This window comes from Gorilla gorilla, chromosome 15 (genome assembly GCF_029281585.2).
Source record: "Gorilla gorilla gorilla isolate KB3781 chromosome 15, NHGRI_mGorGor1-v2.1_pri, whole genome shotgun sequence".
In the NCBI taxonomy this organism is placed as follows: Eukaryota; Metazoa; Chordata; class Mammalia; order Primates; family Hominidae; genus Gorilla; species Gorilla gorilla.
This window is the reverse complement of record NC_073239.2, coordinates 84361693-84384344: the sequence shown is the minus strand read 5'-3', so window position 1 is coordinate 84384344 and position 22652 is coordinate 84361693. Positions and strand designations below refer to the sequence as shown.

Here is a 22652-nt window from a genome sequence, read left to right as displayed (position 1 = left end):
TCTAGGGCCTCTCAGCCGCTGCCTGATGGGATCTGCATAGGGGATTATTGATGAAGGCAAGGTGAGGCAGCTCTTTACAGTAACACATGCCTCACTCTGGGATGGCGGCCAGGCAGCTAATTAGAGAGCCCAGCAGCTGTCCAGCCTTTCAGGCAGCAAGCAGCAGCTACTGATTGCCGGGGGTGGGAATGGGAGGAAATAGACATGGGACCAGAGACCACCCTCCAAGGTGATGGAGTTGGGTGGTCAGAGTTTGCTCAGTGGGGGACTTTGAGAGGGGCATGTGAGATAGAGTGGGCTAGATGGGGAGGAGGAAGGGGGAGAGGAGAGGGAAAGGACAGGTGGCCTCCAAGTGAGACAGAAGACAGTGGGGTGAGATGTCAGGCAGGTGGGGCAATGCAGCTTCCAAGCTCAGAGCAAGGGGCACAGAGGGGAAGGACAGGGCCCTGTGGGGTTGGGGCCTGGCTCCCATCTCCATGCACCTTCCCCATGCCAGGCAGGCCCCCACGGCCTGGGCCTCTCCTTGCTTCCTGGGGGAGCTGGACAGACACAGGCTTTCCCCTCAGGGAATCCTGGAATACTGATTGCTTTTGTAGTTGAGCTTGGCCCCTCCTTGGTGTAGGAAGTTACCAGATCCATTTGTGCTCAGGGCTTTTCTTACTCTAGGATAAGTAAAAGTGGTTGTTCTGAGTCACGTGGGAAGAACTGGGGGCTTTGAGTAACCAGAGGGCTCCCCAGTGGGCCTTTAGGCATCTTCTCTACTTTGTGGGCACCTGGGTCAGAGTGTGGTGTAATAAGAAATGTATTCGGTCTTTGTCCCGGGTCCCTGTCATAGAGCTCCTAAAACCCTTGAAATTTCCTGAGTGAAAGGAATGTCTTTTGTTATTCATAATAAGCACCTTTGATAACACCTGAGTTTATTTTAATGAAGTTACTGGGGAAGTGGTGGGGTGGTGGAGGGGCTACACAGCCTCAGGATGGAGCCAGTCTCCAGAAAGACCAAATGCTTAGAGGATTAGAACATTTGGCCTCACCCTCCAACCTCCAAGAAAGGTGTGGGAGGGTGGAGATCAAGCTACATAAAAACTCTTGAATAAGATTTGATAGGTTTCTGGGTGGCTGAACATGTGGCGGTGCTGGTGGGTGACCCCCCAATACGTCACCCTATCCATCTCTGCATCTGGTTGTTCATCTGCACCCTTTGTGATAAATCAGTAAATGTAAGTGTTTCCCCGTGTTCTGTGAGCCATCATAGCAAATTAATAGAACCCAAGGAGGGGGTCATGGGAACCCTGGTTTGTAACCAATTGTTCAGAAGTATAGGTGATGATCTACTTGTGACTGGCATCTGAAGTGGGGGCAGTCTTGTGGGACTGAGCCCTCAAAATGTGGGATCTGCTGCTATCTCAGGATAGATAGCATCAGAGTTTAAATGAACTGTAGGAGACCCAGTTGGTGTCTGCTGGAGAAATATGACCAGATATGGGGGACATATCTGCCCCCCTCCATGCCCACCCCATATCTGGTCACAGAAGTGTTCTGCTTTGAGTGTGAGAGCAGAAGGAAAAAACTTTTTTTCCTTTACAGGGAGATTTGGGGAGTGTTAAGGAAAAGGAGAGTGGGGGTAAAAAAACAGAGGTAGTATTTGCCTGCATGCTTTCTGGCTCCAGTGTTAGGTTCCAGGCCAAGGAGATGATGAGGGGCCGGGGAGAGAGATCTGATTTTTAGGTTCTGGTCAGAGAAGCAGAGACTCAATCCTGTAAGCCCAGCTTACCTTAAATAGTTATAGGAAAGGAGAGAAAATGGTGCGAAGGGAATTTCCTGCCAGTAGCCTCTTTGGGAAGTGAATCCTATGTGCATGAAAACTGATGTGGCTTTTGAGAGTGCCAGCACATTGTAGAAATAACAGAACAGGAGTTGTTATGCTCTGACCTGAACCTGCACTTGGCCCCTTGCCCACGTAGGAGCCTGCAGTATCTCCCCTGATGCCTGGAACAGTCTGTTCCTGCCCCAGTCTTCCTTGCGTGATGTTGGACATGCCTTCTGTATTGTGCAAACCCCAGGCCGCCCACTCTGCCTGTCTTCATTCTCTGGTGGTGCAATGGCTCCTGGAGATGGGAGAAAGGAGAGTGAGCACACTCCTTGCTTCCTTCACCTGCAGAGACAGCCTTGCCTGTAGTAAACCAACATGTATGGCTCATCTGTGATGGTGGCCTATAAATTAGAGAAAAACACAAGACATTGCTATGTTTGATTAGTAACATTGGATGTTTCAGTCGCCCAAGAATTTAAATGCAGCTGGGCCCTTCTCCACCTTGCCTGTCCATCCATCCAGCAGAAATTTTATGATCTCAAGAAATTCATAGCGTGGTGGGGGAAACAGACACGTAGAAAGAATTTTTTTTTTTTTTTTTTTGAGACGGAGTCTCGCTCTGTTGCCCAGGCTGGAGTGCAGTGGCACGATTTCGGATCACTGCAAGCTCCGCCTCCCAGGTTCATGCCATTCTCCAGCCTCAGCCTCCCAAGTAGCTGGGACTACAGGTGCCCACCATCACACCTGGCTAATTTTTTGTGCTTTTAGTAGAGATGGGGTTTCACCGTGTTAGCCAGGATGGTCTCGATCTCCTGACCTTGTGATCCGCCCGCCTCGGCCTCCCAGTGTGCTGGGATTACAGGCGTGAGCCACCGCGCCCAGCTACACAGAAAGAATTTTAAGATGGGATGACATGTTTCAGTTGAAGGATGGTCAGATCCCCCTGGGAACATCAGTGATGGAATGACCTGGAGGTTGTGGGACGGCATCGCAAAGGAGTGAGGAGGGAGCAGGGTCTGGAAGAAGGAGTCAGAATGGTGGCTGCAGAGGAGGGCAGGAGAGATGACAGTGCTTGAAACAGGCCGGTGGTCTCTGCTTCTTCACACTCCCAGCAGCGTCTCAGGCATATTGATCAGAAGCTGCATGGACAAACTCAGCTATAAGTTTGCAAAATAAGCAGCTTACTTGGAACGGACTAAGTAGTTTACACTGACTTGAAGACCCTTGCATGCAGACATGTGCCTTAAGGATGAGATTTGGGTGGGAAGCAGTTCGAAGGCACATTGTATGGGGACAGGGTGATTCTGGAGGCTGAGGACTGGGATTTGAATCAAATGTTTGGATTTGGCCAAATCTCTTAATGTCCTGAACCCTCTGTGTTTTCATTTCTAAAATAGAGGTGACCATTTCTGCCCTTCCTGCCCCTCAGGAGCCTGAGAAAATCGTGAGAGATGATCTAAGTTCCATCCATATGTTAGTTGCTATAAGGGCTCATCATTCATTCATATGTTCCAAGAACCTCTGGTTCAGGTCCTGCAGTCCTCAAAGGAGCCTCATGTCCCCTGTCCCCTGGGATCTACTCTTGGGGGATAGGGAGTGTCAATGAGGCCTAGGGACAGCTTATGCACTTGGAGGAAGAGGTGCACCTTCATCTCATCCTCCCTGCAACTAAGTTTTTCCTGGGGAAAAAGCCTGCAGACCAGGAAGTGGGAGGTGTCTGGTGGGACACTGCCCTCAAAAGGAGCCTTTCTGAGTGCTGGGGCTTCATCTGCCAGGGCTGCACCTCAGCAGGCAGTGGGCTCCCAGAGCTGGCTGCAGTAACCCGCAGGCTGTGCCGGCAGGATGTGGTCTTTGGTTTCTGTTTCTGTTTTAGTTCTGACTTGTGCCGTGGATGTGGCTGAGGGCCTAGGGTGGGGAGAAGTCTCCACAGGTGGGATTGAACTCCCTAGGCACATGGTCCTTGTGGTGCTGGTGGAGAGAGAGTCCCAGAGGGTTCGGACATGCTCCGTTAAAACCTTTTCCTCAAGGTGATAGGTACGTGTCAAGGTGACCCCTGTCCGCCATCCGGCAGGCTGGGAGAAGCGGGTAAGATGGACAGATCGGGGGGGGGGTTGGAGGGTCCCGTTTGTGAAGGAGCTGGGGAGGGGGAGGCAAGGCTGAGCACAGCAGCCCACTGTGATGCTCTCAGTGCAGAGGCCCCGGGGGGAGACCCAGGGGGGCACCCCCCAAAACCACACCATACAGTGAGTTTCAGTTCCCCCACTCCTGCCCTTTCACTTCTCCTCGGCTGCCTGGCTGCCTCACAGGTTGTCAGCTTGAGCAAGGGCCCAAGTGGCCTCTACTCAGAGACCCTGGTGGTCAGAGGGGAGTGGGGAAGGTGGACATGGGCATCAGCACAGACCAGCACCTCTGGTCCATCCTGCCTGGTCATCCACAGGGGAGTGCCAGCTCCCACCCCCAGCCACATACTGTTCTCAGCTTCTGAGTGGCTGGGCTGTCCCAGAGGGCCATGCTGGGCCTGAGTGCTGTCCTTGGGCATATGCAGATGGTGCTGTATCCAGGGGGTTTTCAGGGAAGCTTTAGCACTTTCATATTAAAACAAAAAATTTTGGCATCTCCATTAAATAGTCAAGTCTAGGGATAGTAGTAAAAACATGGCTGTACATGGCTGGCCAGGCACAGTGGCTCACGCCTATAATCCTAGCACTTTGGGAGGCTGAGGTGGGAGGGTTGGCCAAGAGCTTGAGACCAGCCTGGTCAACATAGCAAGACCTGTCTCTACTTGATTTTTTTTTTTTTAAAGTACATGGCAAAGGGCATTATAAAGTAAGATTTGTATTAGCTTGTAGCTGGTTACTGATGTTCATAGGAAGGGCCTCAACCATAATAATGGTGAAATAATAAAATGAGATGAATAAATATTAGAGAGGTAGAATAGTACATAGAAAGGTTTAGCACACATTTTGTTTTTCTGCACAAGTGGTTGTTCTCTGCTTTCAAAGTGCTGAAACGAATGTCCTACATTGTCTGCCTTCCGTGAGGTTCTGACCGCCCTTGAGAACAGATGTACCCACTACAGGGTGAAGGTGAGAATGTAATTTGAAGCTGAATGAGAATGGAGCTGGATTCTAAAATTATATCCTCTCTCAGATTCACAAGTGTTCACACATTTAGGCAAGAAGCCCTAAGTCCTAACCCTGGACATGTGAATTGTCCAGGACCATCCCAGACTTTTGTGGCTGGATTAATCAGACCTGAGCAAACTGGATGCAAAGAGGAGGGGGTAGGTTCCAGGAAGGGGCCCTGGTGGCCAGGGTGGGATGAGTGTCTGGTGCTGAGCCCAGAGCCCAGGCCCTTGCAATGTTTTTCTTGGATCTGCTGGGGGCAGTTTAAGCTAATAAAAGCCTCCTCTTTTATTCCCAGGGACACATGGAAGCTGCCAGCCCCCCAGCCAAGGATCAGCTGAGTCCTAGGGCTGATGCTTGCCTACGTTGCTGAGAATGGCACTGAGGCCCAGCCAACAAAGGTTAACCCAGGACACTCCTGGACAGTGATCCTGATGTCTGTTGTGAGCTGCACACTCAAGGGTGTGATAAGTGAGTATGTTACAAGCACCCAGGGGATCACCAGCCCAGCGATCCTGCCTGCTCGGCACCTCATCAGCATGGGCACAAGTCTGGAGGTTCTAGTTCTGAGTCTGTTCCCCATCCAAGGTCCTGTCACAGGGCAATGGGAGGGGAATGTCAAGCAATATTGGGCCATCACATGCGGGAGCCGTCTTATGGCCACATGGCCTCTAAAATCCAGGCCAGACCCAGTGTATTAGTTTGTTTCGTGCTGCTGATAAAGACATACGTAAGAGTGGAAAATGTATACAGAAAAAGAGGGTTAATTCCACGTGTCTGGGGAAGCCTCACGATCATGGTGGAAGGCAAGGGGAAGCAAGTCACATATTACAAGGTTGGTAGCAAGCAGAAAGAGAGCTTGTGCAGGGAAACTCTCCCTTATAAAACCATCAGATCAGCCGGGCACTGTGGCTCATGCCTGTAATCCCAGCACTTTGGGAGGCCGAGGTGGGCGGATCACAAGATCAACAGATTGAGACCATCCTGGCCAACATGGTGAAACCTCATCTGTACTAAAAATACAAAAATTAGCTGGGCATTGTGGCATGCACCTGTGGTTCCAGCTATTCAGGAGGCTGAGGCAGGAGAATCGCTTGAACCTGGGAGGCAGAGGTTGCAGTGAGCCAAGATCGTGCCATTGCACCCCAGCCTGGCAACAGAGCAAGACTCTGTCTCAAAACAAAACAAAACAAAAACCCATCAGATCTCATGAGATGTATTCACTATCACAAGAACAGCATGAGAAAGACCTGGCCCCATGATTCAATTACCTCCCACCCAGTTCCTCCCACAACATGGTGGAAATTCAAGATGAGATTTGGGTGAGGACACAGCCAAACCATATCATTCAGATTGTCTGGCGTGAGTGAAGCGAGCACCCACACCTGGGAAACAGCATCTACTTTGGCCGTCAGGCTTCAGATCTGTGCAGTGAGGACCATGCATCACCTGGGACTGGACTCTGCCCAGAAGCCATGAACAATGCATGTGCTGCTGGTCTAGGAGGCCTGGAGTAGGGCATCCAGGGCCCTGGGAGGTGGGGGGATTTGTGAGCCTTAGCTGCCATAAGAGTGACCACCAGGGGATCTGGAGGAGCAGGTCCTCTTGCTTTTGTCACATGTCAGCAGCAGCATCTCCTCCTCAGCAAGACAAGCTTGAGGTAGGGTGAGAGGCTCCTAACTGCACAGCCCTGCCTGTCCTCACAGGCCTTTCTTTCCAGCCTCAGCCCCTGGCTTTTCCTTGATTATGCCTTAAAAAATGACAATTGGCTGCTTTCCCAACCCCCAGAGGCCTGTCTGGCCTGAAGGCTGTTATGTCTGTGCAGGGCCCGTAGCCTGGTGGGATCAGAGACCTGCAGGAAGGAAGCTCCCCAGAAGGCATGGCAGGCAGAGCTGGGCTTTTGCAATCTTGAACAGACAAGCTTTTTTTGGAGTTCCTAGGCTGGTCCATGGGAGCCCAGAGCTTCAGATTCCATGCAGGAATTTGCAGGGAGTAGAAAAGTGGTAATCAGGTCTTTTTCCACTTTAGGTAGATCTTGACTCTCCTAGTTGAGAGTTTATAATTCAGGGTCAGAATCTGTTTTCCACTCAGCCTGGGCTTGCAAAGTCAGTTTGACTGGAGTGTTTTTCAGGAAGTGTGTTCATGAGTTGATTTGTAACCAGGGTGGTGTGAGCAAGCCTAGACTGTAGGAGGGGTGTTGGGGGTAAAGAGATGGCCATGGATGCCTCTGTGGGAACGTCGTGCCTCAGATGGGAGACACATCTCCCCAGAGCAATTTATGCCATCAGCCTTAAGGCTGTTGTACCGTTTGGTTCAGTGATTCCCCTTCTGGAATTATCCATTAAGATATATTATTAGGAAATAGTACCAGAGAAGAAAAGGGCTGAATTCTTCCATTACAGGCATTAAAGGTAATTCTCGTTATATCATCTGTAGTAGTAGAAATGGGAAACAACTGTTCCCTTTGGACATCTAGGTTAAGTAAATTACAGTTTTCCGCTTGCTGGAATATTACACAGCCATTATAATAATGAGCACAGGGGCTATATAACAACTTGGAAAAATAGTTATGACAAGTAAAAATGGCAGGTTGCAGAATAAGTATATTATGGTGACTTGTAAAATACACACATAGGAAAATATTGCAAAGGAGAAATGGTAATCACTGTTAGTTCAGAATTATGAGTGCTTTTTCTTTTTTTTTCTTTATTAGAAATGAGGTCTCACTATGTTGCCCAGGCTGGTCTCAAACTCCTGGGCTCAAGCGGTCCTCCCGCCTCAGCCTCCCAAAATGCTGGGATTACAGGTGTGAGCCCCCACACCCGGCCTATGAATGCTTCTTCTATGATGCATGGATTGGCTTTTGAAAAAATAAAATTGAATCTGGATGACTATACAACATACCATTAATAGTGACTTTCTCTAAGATGTGTGATTACAGGGAACTTTTGCTTTCTATGTCATTCTGTAATGTTTAAATTTCAGCTGTGAGCACATGTTGCTTTTATAATTAGAAAAAAATTAAATGCTAGAATTAAATGTTTTAGAAGGCTATATTTCTCAAGAAAGGAGGGAAGAGAGACCGAGGCAGCAAGCTGTTTATACCTGCCCTCATCAGTGTTTAAGGGCCTGGGCCTGTTTGGGCCCACTCATCCATCCATTCATTCCACAAGTATTACTAGGTATTATTGCCAGGCACCACTCTAGGCACTGATTAAACAGCAGTGAACAAGACAGTGCCCCTGCCCTCATGAAGTTTTCATTCTAGTTGAGGAGAGACAGACCATAAATAAGTAGCAACATATCAGAAAGTGAAAGTGCTATGTAGAAAATAAAATGGAATGATGTGAGTGACAGAGAGGCTATTTTGGACTGGGGATCAAAAGTCCCTGAGATATGACAGCTGAGCTGAGATCTGAATGGTAACAGCAAGGCAGCCACATACAGGTCTGGGATGCCAGCCTGCCAGCCCCCCCGTGCAGGGCATCCTTCGCTTCCTGAGCCCCAGGGACCTCTGTGCCAGAACTGACTCCATCCCCCAAGCCAACTCACCCTGCCCTGCCTCCTGCTGTGGTTTGCTTGGGATCTGAGGCCCCCTGAAATCCTCTGTGTTTGGACTGCTGCTCCTGACATGCTGGCTGTTGCTCTTCTGGGCAGCTGGCCCCTGCTCTTGGCTGGTGTCTCCATGGCAGGGCTGGGCCATCTGAGACTCCCAGGAGCACTGGGGTGGGCTGGCAGTCAGGGGGCCTCTGGGTTGTGTGTGTCCTAGTGAGGGGCCTTTGAATGGCACATGCCTTGGGGCCTGAGGGTTGGTTGCTGTCATGGTCCTGTGACTGTCAGCTTTGACCCTGGAGGGCCTCTGTGTGGATCCCGAGGAACAGGCTGGGAGCCTTTAGGAACTCTGACACCCAGTTGGGAAGTTTGTTAATGAACCACCTAGAAGTTCACAACCTTCTCCTTGCTTCCTGTTGTCTCTCCACATACCATCCCAGCCTTCCAGAAGCAGGAACTCAGAAAATGGTAGTGCCCTCAGAGGAGCCTGCAGTCAGCCTCGGGGGCAGTGCAGCGTGCTGATTAGGAGCAAAGACCCTGGAGCCAGATTTGTGGGGTTTGAATCCCAGCCTTGCCTTTTATAGTTATTAGAATGTAGGCTCGGCCAGGTGTGGTGGCTCATACCTATAATCCCAGCACTTTGGGAGGCCGAGGCAGGCAGATCACTTGAGGTCAGGAGTTCAAGACCAGCCTGGCCAACATGGTGAAACCTCGTCTCTACTAAAAATACAAAAATTAGCTGGGTGTGGTGGCAGGAACCTATAATCCCAGCCTCTCGGGAGGCTGAGGCATGAGAATTGCTTGAACCCGGGCGACAGAGGTTGCAGTGAGCCAAGTTCATGCCACTGCACTCCAGCCTGGGTGACAAAGTGAGACTCCATCTAAAAAAACAAAAAACAAACAAAAAAAGAATGTAGCCTCTTTCTGCCTCACTTTCCCCATCTGTAAAATGGGCTTGAGAATTTTTTGAGTTAATACATGGAAATACTGAGAAGAGCACCTGGTTATTATTATTATTGTGACTTGGGAGGTGGTGGGAGGACTTCTTCAAGGCCTGCAGTATCACTAATCCCAGGGGCTTTCCTTGGGGGGCACCCACAGCAAGAGGGTGGAAGTCTGCAGCATGTGCACCAGCCAGTGGCTACAGGAGTTTCCCTCCACTTGCTTCCCTTCTGGCCCTGAGCAAGCCCTATTTTCCTCCCTGCTAACTTGATGACAACAGGGGAAGGGGAGGTTTCTGCCCTTTCCTCATTGAAGCCACTTACCTTCAGCACAGAGCCACCCAAGGGCTCCTGAAGCTGTCCCCCACTGCGTTGCCTCAGGGGTCTCCTAGAAGGGCTGTGGGTCTCCCCAGAACATGGAACTGTAGTGATGGGGGTGCCTGGGGATGGGGAGTGAAGCTTGGGAAGTGAGTGGAGTGAAAGCGGAAGGCCTTCCCAGCCCGGTTGCATGGGAGGGGAATCCCAATTTTCTGGCCAGATGCTTCTCTGGACAAAAATTCCCAGAGTCACTGTGTTGTGGCACCTTAGCCCCCTGAAACAAGATGGGAGTTTTTGACAAAACCAAGGGCAGTTATTCCATCTGGTTTTGCCTTCAGCCTGTCTTAGACTTTTATGGCAGCCTCTTTACCCCTCTCAACTGCTGGCCATGTCCCCTGCCACCCTGTGGAACAGCAGGCTCGGAGAGCAGCCGGTGAGATGCTCTTAGTGAGCAGGGCTCTGAAAGCCAGTTCCCCTTCCCCTTCCCCATCACCTGTTCCCTTGAAGGGGTAGTTCCCAGACCTCACAAGTCACCTTGAGTCCTGGCCCTTCGATGGGACTCTGTTTGCCCAGGCCCTTTCATCAGGTATTAGGACTCTAGGATTTGAATGTTGTTCAATGAAACCCTGCTTGTGAAGCTGTCCTTTGCTCTCCAAACTCTGTCCTCCTGCATTCAACCTTGCTCACACTCTCCTCCTCTTCAATCCACCCTGAATTTCTGTTCCTGGGCTGTCCTATCTTCATGTCACAGGTCTCAGGACAGTTTTGTTTGTCACCAGGAGAAAGAAGCCAAGGTCCCCTGAGCTGCCGGTTCTCCCTGCAGCAGGCTTTCCCGGGGCTCTGATCCCAGGGCTGAGCAAGGAGTTAGTGGAAGGAGCCCAAGGGTATAGGGAGTCAGGTGGGTGGAGGCCGGGGCAGGGAATAGGGGCCTGTCAGGCCCTGTATGGGGTGGGTGAGCCTGTCCTAGCTCAAAGTTAAGCACAGCTCCTGTGCTGATTAGAAATGGGTTTGGAGAGTGGGGTTCTGAAAACGCATCCAAGTCAATGCCCAGCCTCTAATATTATCATCTTCCCCACCACACTGGGAGCTGCCACCTCAGCCAATGACACTGTCTCCTATTCCTTTCTCTTCAACCCCATCTTCTGCCCTGACTCAGGTCTTTCATTTCCCCTGTTGGTCTTGCATGGACCAGCTATGTTCTCCTAGTCCTGCCCTCAGACACTGTCTGACATTGCCGTGGTGTGCTTCCCCTCCATCTACTACCCATGGCTTCCTGCTGCCCAGAAACAGAATCTGGGCTTGGGGCACACCATGTTCTCTCTCCCCCATCTCACTTCTTTGTTTTTCTGTCTTTCTTTTTTAAGAGACAGGGTCTTGCTCATTGTCCATGCTGGAGTGCAGTGGCACAATCATAGCTCACTGTAGCCTCAAACTCTTGAACTCAAGGGATCCTCCTGCCTTAGCATCTGGGACTACAGGCACACCACATCAAACCAGCCTACTTTTTTTTCTTTTTGTAGAGATGGTGATCTCGCTCTGTTGCCCAGGCTGGTCTCGAACTCCTGGCCTCAAGCTATTCTCCCACCTCAGCCTCCAAAAGTGCTGGGACTACAGGCATGAACTCCATCCTCTCTTCTGTTCAGCAACTTCCTGTCTCTCACCTTAGGTTTCTCTCTCCCTTTGACAGCTACCCCTTTCTTCTTGCTTCTGCTCCAAGGGTTTTGGGGTCTGACTCTCCCAAGTTACCTGCTGGGGTTGGGGAAGAGACTGGACCCTCCCATCTGTTACCAGCTGGGAAACCGGTCTGGGCCATCCCAGAGAGATCAGAGGCAAGAAGAGCAGGGTTTAAAGTCAGCTTCAAGGCTGGGGTCTGGCCTGAGTGATGAGATCCACACAGTCATGTCAGGCTGCTGCAGGAGAGCCCCTGTGAGGTTCCTGTTCCCTCAGCCCGGGCCCTGGGGGTTGGAAGAGCCAGGGGGATACGTGCAGGTCATTGGGCCTGAGTCGGGGTAGGAGGTCCAGAGGTCTCCACATCCCTGTGCTGTGCCATCTGTCTCAGGCCCTCAGTCCACCTCGGTGTGTTCCCCCTGGAGCCTGGATCTGTTCTTGCCTGCTGGGGGGTAGGAGGTTAAATGAGGGGGTGAGAGGCTGTGCCCCTTTCATTCCACCATCTTTTCAAGTCTGCCCCTCAGGCTGGCTCTGACACCCTTCCTCTTCCATTCATCCCTCGGTAGCCACAGGGAAGCTGGAGGCTCACCTTCAGTCTCCCGGGATGTCTGTGGGAGTTTTGTTCTCCTGAGGGCCATATGTGGGGTTATTATTGCCACCCGATTTCTTGGCTCGCTAGCTTGGTGCTCAGGGTTGTGATGAAGACCTAACCTGCTTGACAGGAAGGGCTGCCTGGAGGCTGCTGAGAGCAGGGGCACAGTGACCCTGCATTGGGTAAGAAGTGGCGTAAAAGCAGGAGGGGCTGTCCAGAGGTCTGGCTCTGTGCCAGAAATGACAGCTGCCCTTTCTGGAGCCTTAGCTGTATTTTAAGTAGTGTATATGTACTAGTTCATTCGTCCTCACAACAGCCTTCTGTGGTCATTACTTCCATTATCCTCACTTTACCTACAAGGACCCTGAGGCACAGGGTGGTTGGGCAGCGTCCATTAGATCTCACAGGTGGAAAGCATCAGCCAGGATTCCAACCCAGGCAGTTAGGATCATCTGGGGTCCCTGAACTTAACCAGCTGGCCATATTGAGACCTGTGAGGCATGGTTTGTTGTTGGATGACTCAGGAGGGAAGAGCCTGCAATAATTTTACATGACTTCAGGTTTCTTTGGGTTCATTTGCTTAGCAAATTCATTGAACACCTTCTATACATGAGGTATGAATACGGTGAATACATATTCATTCCACAAGCATTTTTTTTTCTTTTTTGAGACGGAGTCTCACTCTGTCACCTAGGCTAGAGTGCAGTGGCACTATCTCGGCTCACGGCAACCTCCGCCTCCCAGGTTCAAGCGATTCTCCTGCCTCAGCCTCCCGAGTAGCTGGGATTACAGGCGCATGCCACCATGCCCTGCTAATTTTTGTATTTTTAGTAGGGATGTGGTTTCACCATGTTGGCCAGGCTGGTCTCGAACTCCTGACCTCAGGTGATCTACCCGCCTCGGCCTCCCAAAGTGCTGGGATTACAGGCATGAGCCACTGCACCCAGCTTCCACAAGCATTTTTTTTTTTTTTTTTTTTTGAGACAGAGTCTTGCTCTGTAGCCCAGGCTGGAGTGCAGTGGCACAATCTCTCTCACTGCTACCTCCACCTCCTTGGTCCCGGTTCAAGCAATTCTTCTGCCTCAGCCTCCCGAGTAGCTGGGATTACAGGCACACGCCACCACGCCCAGTTAATTTTTGTACTTTTAGTAGAGACAGGGTTTCACCATGTTGGCCAGGCTGGTCTTGAACTCCTGACCTCATGATCCACCCACCTCAGCCTCCCAAAGTGCTGGGTTTACAGGGTGAGCCACCACGTCCAGCCTCCATAAGCATTTTTAAGATGAAATTTTAGTTTTATAAAAGTTATACATGCTTGTTAGGAAAAAAAGTATGCAGAAAAATATAAAGAAAAAAATCACATATGATATCACCATCCAGAGATGATTGTTGTTTAATTTTTTTGTATATGTGCACATATGCATGCCTTTGCAGAATCGGAGTTAGGTTGAATATTCAGTTTTGAATCCTGCTTTTTTCTCTTACCACTATCTTAAACAAGCATTCCTCAGGAGGCTGCTGGTGCTGGCGTTCAGATGAATCCAGTGAAGCAGAGTGCTCACTATTACCACAGAGAAGGGAGGGTGCAGAAGTGGGAAGACAACTCTGGAGTCAGGGTGCTTAGGAAAGTCCTCACAGAGGAGGAGCTGGGTCTTAAAGGAGGGTTCACCGGCCCTGGGTGGGGCCCAGGTAGCAAAAACAGCAAGGTAGAGATCTGGAGGACAGGATTGGAGGCAGGGACAGGTTGTGAAGGGCTTTGCCAGCCGTCCCCAGGGGTTTGAGCTTTATTTACTCTGTAGATGTTGAAGATCCACTCATGGGCTTCAAGTGGCGAGAAACATCGGATTTGCATTTTAGAAAGGTTGCTTTTTTTCTACACACTCTTTCATCCTGTGATGAGTGAATTAGAAGGAAGAAGGCAAAGCTGGGAGACCTTTGGAGTCATCCAGGTGAGACATGATAAGGGCGTGAACCAGAGCAGTGGCAGCAATGAGAAGAGTAATGAAGAGGAGGCGAAGGATCCCAAAGATATTTAAGAGGTGGTAAGGGTGGGAGTTAGTAGCTGACTTGGTGGCTTTCCCTTGGCCAGTGGGATGATGGTGGGCATGGCTTAGCCAGGGTCTTGAACCACACTTGTACAGCTAGCCTTGCTCAGCTTTGTGCCTCTGCCCTTGCCATGAGAAGAATATGCCCAGGCAAGTCCACTGGGCCCCGGAGGAGGATGAGAGACAGGTGGAGTGGAGCTACGCTGCCCCAGCCATCTGCCAACCACAGACATGTGAGCTGTAATAGTAGACGGTAGTTGTTTTAGGCCAGGGTTTTTGGGATGATTTGTTATATGGCGATTGCTAACTAAGAAATGTCTTTATTCTTCTCTTGAATGCTTACTATGTGCTGGGCTTTGTGCCAGGCACTGGGAATACTGTGCTGAACCAGGCAGGCAAGGCCCTCACTCTCAGGAACTCATGTTAGGGTGGGGATGTGGCAGAGGAAGCCAGACAGACTTTGAGACCTCTGGTTCTAACTGGGTGCATGGTGGTGCCATTAATTGGGGTGGGGGTCTTAGGAGAGAAACAGGTTTTGGGGAAAAGATAATGGGTTTGATTTTATTTATTTATTTTTTAGAGACAGAGTCTCACTGCATTGTCTAGGCTAGTCTTGAACTCAAGAGTTCTGGGCTCGAGCGATCCTTCTGCCTCTGCCTCCCAAAGTGCTAGGATTACAGGCATGAGCCACAACACCTGCCCATGGGTTTGATTTAGGAAAGTAGTTTGGGATGCCTGTGGGACATTAGGGGGAGCTGTCTAGGGAAGAGCAGGAGCTATAGGTGCAGCACACAGGAAAGAGGTCTGGCTGGGTACCGAAATTCTCAATATAATATAACAGAAAATAACCTGTAGCAAAGGGAGTGAGACAGAGTAAGTGCTGTAGAAATTCAGAAGAGGAAGAGAGGACTTGGGACCTGGGGGAATGAAAGAGATTTTGTTCTGAAGGTAACCTGCAAGCTGGTTTATACTCACAGAAGTGAGAGGAGAAAGGCACGCCTACCAGAATGAATAGTACCTGCAAAGGCATGGAGATGAAAGACAGGAAGAGCTGGATTGTGAGGAAAAGGCTGAAGATGTCAATCGGGGCAAGGTCATGAAGAATCTTGAATAGCAGGCCAAGGATGCTGTTGTGTTTCATTAGGAAATAGGGAGCTATCAAACATTTTTTTTTTTTTGAGACGGAGTTTCGCTCTTGTTGTCCAGGCTAGAGTGCAATGGTGCGATCCCGACTCACTGCAACCTCCACCTCCCAGGTTCAAGCGGTTCTCCTGTCTCAGCCTCCCAAGTAGCTGGGATTATAGGCGCATGCCACCACATTTCAGCTGAAGCAGGCCTGGTCACATTAATACCTACCCATCCATTGTTTTTTTGTATTTTTAGTACAGACAGGGTTTCATCATCTTGGTCAGGCTGGTCTTGAACTCCTGACAGGGTTTCATCATCTTGGTCAGGCTGGTCTTGAACTCCTGACCTCAGGTGATCTGCCCATCTCTGCCTCCCAAAGTGCTGGGATTACAGGTGTGAGCCACTGTGCCCAGCCACTATCGAGCATTTTTGAGCAGGGGAGTGACATTTGGTACGTATGTCTAAGAGACGGGCAGTCGTGTGCAGGGGATGAGTTTTGCAGTAGAAAGCAAGAGATATTGGTTCTAATCTCAGCTCTTCCATTTACTGGCCCTGGGATATGGGGCAAATGATGTCCCCTCTCTGAGCTCTGCCTCACTCCAAAAACATGGGAGTAAAATTTTCTGACCTTCACATGAATCCTTTTAATTTTATTTATAAATATATTTTTTGGAGATGAAGTCTTGTTCTGTTGCCCAGGCTGGAATGCAGTGGCAAGATCTTGATTCACTGCAACCTCCGCCTCTTGGGTTCAAGCAATTTTTCTGCCTCAGCCTCCCAAGTAGCTGAGACTACAGGCGCATGCCACCACACCCAGCTAATTTTTGTATTTTTAGTAGAGACAGGGTTTCACCATGTTGGCCAGGTTGTTCTTAAACTCCTGACCTCAGGTGATCCACCCGCCTCGGCCTCCCATAGTTCTGGGATTACAGGTGTGAGCCACTGCACCCAGCCTGAATCTTAATTATGTAAGAACCATGACAAAATGCGAACGAAGTGCTTGGAAGACCACAGAGCAATGCACAAGGCTGGGTAGGTATTAATGTGACCATGCCTGCTTTAGCTGAAATGTGAGGCTGGAATTCCCAGACAGGTGTGCATACTACAGATGCCATTTCCTTAACCTCTGTCTTTTCTCCCACCTTGGAGAGGGGATCGACAGAGATGTGAAGCCATTGGCAGCTGGCAGAGCTGGGGTTTATGTTCTCAAGCCCTACCTTCCCATTCTTGATGCAGTCCCACACCTCCCTCCACATGAACAGGACATGTCATTTAGAGAGGGCCTGCCCAGGACAGGCCTGCGTCAAGGCCACAAAGCACCGGCCTGTGCAACAGTCACTGTCCTCAAGGAGTTCACATGCTAGTCGGATCATGAGAGCACGTACCTCAAAAAGCCATTGGGGTGGCACCTGATAATGGGCCAGGTGAGTGGTACAGACAATCGCTGGTGGAGGGTGAGGAGAAAGTAGAGAGAAGCAGCATGGGAGCCGGGCCTTGAAGACTGGTGGGTTTAAAAGAGGGGAGGGGAAAGGAGCCAGAAGGACTGGGGAGGACTCTTTCCTGTGTCAGTCCATTGGTTTCCCCTCAACACTGAAACCAAACACCAAAACCCCATTTAATGGAGCAAAGACAAATGTGACCACAATGAGAGAACCATCTCACACCCATTAGGATGGCCATTATCAAAACAAAACAGAAAATAACAAGTGTTTGGGGTGGATGTGGAGAAATTGGAACCCTTGTACATTGCTGATGGGGAATGTAAAATGGTGTGGCCACTGTGGAAAACAGCACAGTGGTTCCTCAGAAAGTTAAACACAGAATTACCATATGATCCAGTATTTCCACTTCTGCATATGTACTTGAAAGAGTTGAGAGCAGGGACTCAGACAGACCTTTGCACACCCGTGTTCATAGCAGCCTTATTTTCAGTAGCCAAAAGGTAGAAGCAACCCAGGTGTCCATCAATGGATGAATGGATAAACAAAATATGGTGATATATACAATGGAATATGATTCCACCTTTAAAAGGAAGGAAATTCTGGCTGGGCACAGTGGCTCATGCCTGTAATCCTAGCACTTTGGGAGGCCAAGGCGGGCAGATCACCTGAGCTCAGGGGCTTGCGACCAGCTTGGGCAACATGGTGAAACCCCGTCTCTACTAAAATTCAAAAATGAGCCGGGCATGATGGCGTGCGCCTGTAGTCCCAGCTACTCAGGAGTCTGAGGCAGGAGAATCACTTGAACCCGGGAGGCGGAGGTTGCAGTGAGCCAAGATCGCGCCACTGCACTCCAGCCTGGACGACAGAGCGAGACTTCGTGGCAAAAAAAAAAAAAAAAAAAGAAGGAAATTCTGACATGTGCTGCAACATGGAAGAACCTTAAAGACGTTAGGCTAAGTGAAAGCTAAGCCAGTTATGCTAAGCCAGTCACAAAAGGACAGTGTTTGTATGATTCCACTTATATGAGGCACCCAGAGTAGTCAAATTCATAGAGACAGAAAATAGAATAGTGGTTGCCAGGGGCTGAGGGTATGGGGGGAATGGGAGTTTGTATTTAATGGATACAAAGTTTCTGTTTGGGACAATGAAAACGTCCTGGAGATGGTTGGTGGTGACAGTTGCACAACAATGTGAATGTACTTAAGACCACTGAATTGTACACTTAAACATGGTTAAAAAATGGCATGCACACACACAAGGACAAATGTGATGAGTCACTTACATCTCAGAAATATGAGTGACATGGAACTGTTTGAGAAGAAGTGGAGGAAGAAATGGGGTCCCCAGTGGATAGGCCTGCTGAGAAATCAGCAAGTAGTCTAGAAATGGGGCTGATTGGTGCACCAGGCCAGCCGACTCTTCAACTGACCACAGATAATCCAAAAAAGCTCTAGGGAGTACAGACACCTCCCTCTAAGTAGCATTTGGGTGGAGTTGCAGAGAAGTCAGTGGGGTGGGTGGGTTATTCTGTTCTTTGCTCTGTTTTTTTTGTTTTGTTTTTTTGGAGACAGAGTCTCACTCTGTCGCCCAGGCTGGAGTGCAGTGGCGCAATCTTGGCTCACTCCAACCTCTGCCTTGAGGGTTCAAGCGATTCTCCTGCCTCAGCTTCCCAAGTAGCTGGGATTACAGGAGCGGGCCACCACGCCAGGCTAATTTTTGTATTTTTAGTAGAGACGGGGTTTCACCATGATGGCCAGGCTGGTTTGGAACTCCTGACCTCAAGTGATCCGCCGCCTCGGCCTCCCAAAGCGCAGGGATTATAGGCGTGAGCCACCGCGCCCGGCCCTCACCTGTCTCTCTTGTGCCCCCTGCAGCCAGCCCCAGTCGGCGCCATGGCCTCTGCCGAGCCCCTGACGGCGCTGTCCCGCTGGTACCTGTATGCCATCCACGGCTACTTCTGCGAGGTGATGTTCACAGCGGCCTGGGAGTTCGTGGTGAACTTGAACTGGAAGTTCCCTGGGGTCACGAGCGTGTGGGCCCTCTTCATCTACGGCACCTCCATCCTCATCGTGGAGCGCATGTACCTGCGGCTGCGCGGCCGCTGCCCGCTGCTCCTGCGCTGCCTCATCTACACTCTCTGGACCTACCTGTGGGAGTTCACCACCGGCTTCATCCTGCGCCAGTTCAACGCCTGCCCCTGGGACTACTCCCAGTTCGACTTTGACTTCATGGGCCTCATCACCCTGGAGTACGCCGTGCCCTGGTTCTGCGGGGCCCTCATCATGGAGCAGTTCATCATCCGCAACACCCTCCGCCTCCGCTTCGACAAGGACGCTGAGCCCGGGGAGCCCAGCGGCGCCCTAGCCCTGGCCAACGGCCACGTCAAGACTGACTGAGTAGGAGGCGGGTGGGGGGCCTGGGGATCTCTCATGGAACTCATGGACAAAGAGACTAAGCTGGTGAGGTTGCCCCATCCATGCAGCAAAAGCCCTGCTCCGGCCAAGCCTCAGCCCTGTAGGGCACACAGAGCCCCCTAACCTCCGCGGGGGCCGGTGTTGGGGGGCCGTGGTCAGGTGTTGGGGGATGGGGTGTGGAGGCAGCAGAGGGACATTGGGAAGGGTCCATGGATCGCGGCCCAGCTCAGGGGTTGGTGCCAGGAGGCCTGTGGCTGAGCAGCGATGGACTATGTAGTTGACTTTGGAAGCAGCAGGCCCTGTCCTGGCCAAGAGACAATGAGAATGGGGCCGCAGGTGGGAGGCAAGGCCTGACCTCCCTCCCTCTGATCTGGATTTAGTTGAGCTTTGGCTGGTTCCATTAGGCAATATTCAGGTGCTTGCTTGCAACCAATACCTCCCCAGGGGCCTGCTGAGCTGCAGCCGAGGAGAGACTGGGCAGCCAGGAGGCTGCGTGGCAGCAACGCTGGTCTGCAAGGGCTGGGAGACCCTCCCTTGGCTCCTCTCCCCTCCCCCAGGGCCCTGCGCTGCTCCCTTGGCCTTCTGGGGCCCCCGTGGTGCTGGATTCCCACCAACCTTGGGCTTTTGGAGGTTTCAATCCCCGTGTGTTCGGTGGCGTTTCCCCCTTTTCTGTCTTGTTTTCAAAGCCTTTACCACTAGCGGCTCTTTATCCACGTCGGTCACCACACCCGCCCCACCCCAGCTCCCTAGCCAGCACAGGAGCTGCCGGAGATGGAGCCCTGAGACACCCCCAACCCTCACCCCCTTGCAGCCCTTCCCTCCACTGTTCCGGCTGGCCCGATGCCTGGGGAGTTCCTGAGTTAACACCTCCCTACCCCCGGTCTAGTGGGCTGTGGCAGTGCTCCCTTCTCAGTGGCTCAGCTGAGAACAAATGATGCCCTCCAATGCACAGGCAGGCTGGGTTAGGCCCTGTGGATCCACAGTGGGGACCTAGAGGCAAGTCAGTTTGGTGGGGAAAAGGCAGAGTTCTAGGTCATCTATTCCCTGCCTGGTTTATGTTCAAGCCAAAACTGAGCAGTCTAGCTTTCTGTGGGATGGAGAAGCCAGGTATCCAGCATTGGAGACTGATGGAGAATGAGAGGAAGAGAGGAGGACCTTGCAGCTGTGGAAGGCTCCTTGGAGCCTCCTTTGTGGGAGGGTATCAGTTCTGGTTCTGCCAGAGCCTCAGCCCTGGTAGCAGAACCTCAGGGCTGCCCCTCTCCCCAAACTCCTCCCAGCAAGGCTGACCCTTTGAGCTTACTCCTTAAACAGTATTAACCCTGCCACACTCATGGGCATTGGCACCTTAGTTCCCCTGCCCCACTTTGTCCTGTGACAGGTCCATTGCTGGCAGTGGACAGGTGAAATACTCACTCCAGCCTACTTCCGGCTCTGACTGTCACTCCTCAAGGGGAAGGGTCCGTTAGAAAGTGGCCCATCCCATGGTACATGGTCTCTTCTTGACCACACTAGGACTCTTAGGTAGAAATTAGCCTTCCCCTTTTTATGGATCATTACAAAGTGACGGTATCACCTGTGGAGAGAATGTCCTCTTCCCTGCTGGCTGCCCTGCCCATACTGTGCAGGGTGTGGTGGGGTGCAGGGTGTGGTGGGGTGGGCCACAGTTGTGTCCTAGGTCTGGAGAAAAGCTTGCAGACTCTGCGTTTGGCAGGATTGTCTGCAGTTAGCCCTGTCCAGAGCAGAACGAAGGGTATTTCCTAGCCTATTTCCTGGGCAGGCTCCTCAAATCCAGGGATGAGCTACTTTCTGCAGTGGCCAGCCCTCCTTTTGATTTTATTGTGGCCCCAATTCCAGGGCTTTGGGGGTTACAGAGAATCAGGCTTCTGGTGGGAGTAGATTATTTTCCATCTATAGGTGGAGAAAATTCCAGGAGGAGAATATTGTCTGGCTTCCCTGTTCTCTCTGGGCAATTGTTTCCTTGGTTCTCTCTCCAACTCCATGTTGTCTTAGTCTCCCAGCGCCCCTTCAGGCCTTCCATGTGGGCCCCTAGACCACACTACCCACCTTCACACTTGCATTCCACAACTCAGTCCAGTGGCCAGCTTGTTGATGCCTCCATAATTCTCAGCCAGAGCAAATCCTTGGTTGGCCCACCAGGTCTTGCTGCTCCAGAAGTTGCCTTGTGGGCATTCCCTGGCACCATTTCCTCTCTGGGTCCTATAAGTTCCCAAGTGCAGGAGGTCCTGGGGGTATGCCTGTGTGCCTGGCAACATCCAGCATTGTGTTTCTGCTCCATCTAGGTGTCCCATTTCTCCAGTTGCCCCTCATAAGGCATCAAACCTCCGGCAAAGGAAGGCAACAACCCATGGCCTGACCACAGGATCTACAGGTTCAGATCTCACCAGGGATAGCCCAGACTTCAACTCTTGCTTTTCTGGGTATCAGAGCCCCAATCCCTTAGTGGCCAGGGACTCAAAGTTTGGAATAATCCCAGCCCTGCCAAGCATTAAGGGTGCCGGTGGGGAGTGTTTGCTGGCTGTTCATGAACCTCTGGTGTCCTGGGCCTCTCTCCACTAGACATGGCAGCATCTCTGAGTTACAGATTGCAATGTGTTGCCCTGCATGGTTGAACTGCTTCTGACATCTGCTAGGCATCCCATGTGCCCTGTCCCCTCTTCAATGCCAGTGAGTCACAATGGCCTATGCTTATTCACAGCAATAATACCTAGGGAGTCCCCATGAAGCCCTTTTGTCCTGGTCCCTCACTCTGCATGGGTCTCCTGGGGAGGCAGCTGCTGAGTGGGTCAGTTCATGAGAACCTGCATTTATGAAGCCCTGGGCTGTGTAGGCATCACCCTGGGATGCAGACAGGTTAGAGGCCCAGCCCTTAGGGGAGCCATGGCAGGGAGAGTGCCTTCCACCCTGAGGCCACCCAGACCTGGAGGAGCTGCAGGCCCCAGCTCTGCTAAAGGGCCTTTGAGGTGGGTGGGACTGTCTCCCAGTTGGGCAGCTCTTGAGAAGGACACACGACCAGTTTGTGCGCCCATTGCCTGCTCTGTGTCTCCGTTGGTCCCTCTGTCTCTTCCTTTTCACATTTGTGCACATAAAATATACTGGTGTTTGTGTTCCAGGACTGGCTCTGGCCCATCTGTTTTTCCTCTTTTGGAGCCACTTTCTCAGAGGCTCCTGGAGGCCAGGCCCTTTGCACACTGGCATCATGCCCTTCTGAACCAAGAGGGCTGCTGGGCGGGGCTGCCCCGTGGAGGGGGCAAGTGACACTCCCTGCCAATCCTTCTTGCTGTCTCTGCTCTGACACTCTAGTAACCTGAATTCATACCCTGACCCGAATTCTCAGGTGGCATAATGTGATCCAGGCCTTACTTTGGTGCCACGCTCCCAGGCAGAGGTGGATCCCAGGCAGTATCCAGGTTGACTGCAGGTTGGCTGCAGTTGCCCATGAGACGAGCTCCTCCTGGAAACACCAGTCATGACCTGGGACATCTCATGAGGCAGGAGGGACCAAGCAGGGTGGCTGAGGGTACCCCCAAAGACATGGAAGGCCAGAGACCTTTACTTTGAAAGTGATGTTACACTGAAAGTCATGCTTTGAAAAA

At 51.3% G+C, this 22652-nt stretch overlaps 1 protein-coding gene across 2 annotated transcripts in view; it reads left to right on the top strand.

Annotated features, from left to right (window-relative positions):
• The window catches only part of TMEM229B (transmembrane protein 229B), a 45166-nt gene extending 22995 nt beyond the window's left edge, over positions 1–22171 (top strand). Inside the window, exons 2-3 of one of the 2 annotated variants that reach the window (XM_063697919.1) lie at positions 5237–5409; positions 18499–22171. In XM_063697919.1, the coding sequence (XP_063553989.1) occupies positions 18517–19020 (504 nt within the window). In that variant the 5' untranslated portion in view covers positions 5237–5409; positions 18499–18516 and the 3' untranslated portion in view covers positions 19021–22171. Of the gene's footprint in view, positions 1–5236; positions 5410–13254; positions 13959–18498 lie in introns of those variants that run through there. The other variant, XM_055362160.2, reaches the window with a different exon arrangement.
• Positions 22172–22652: the final 481 nt, after the last annotated feature.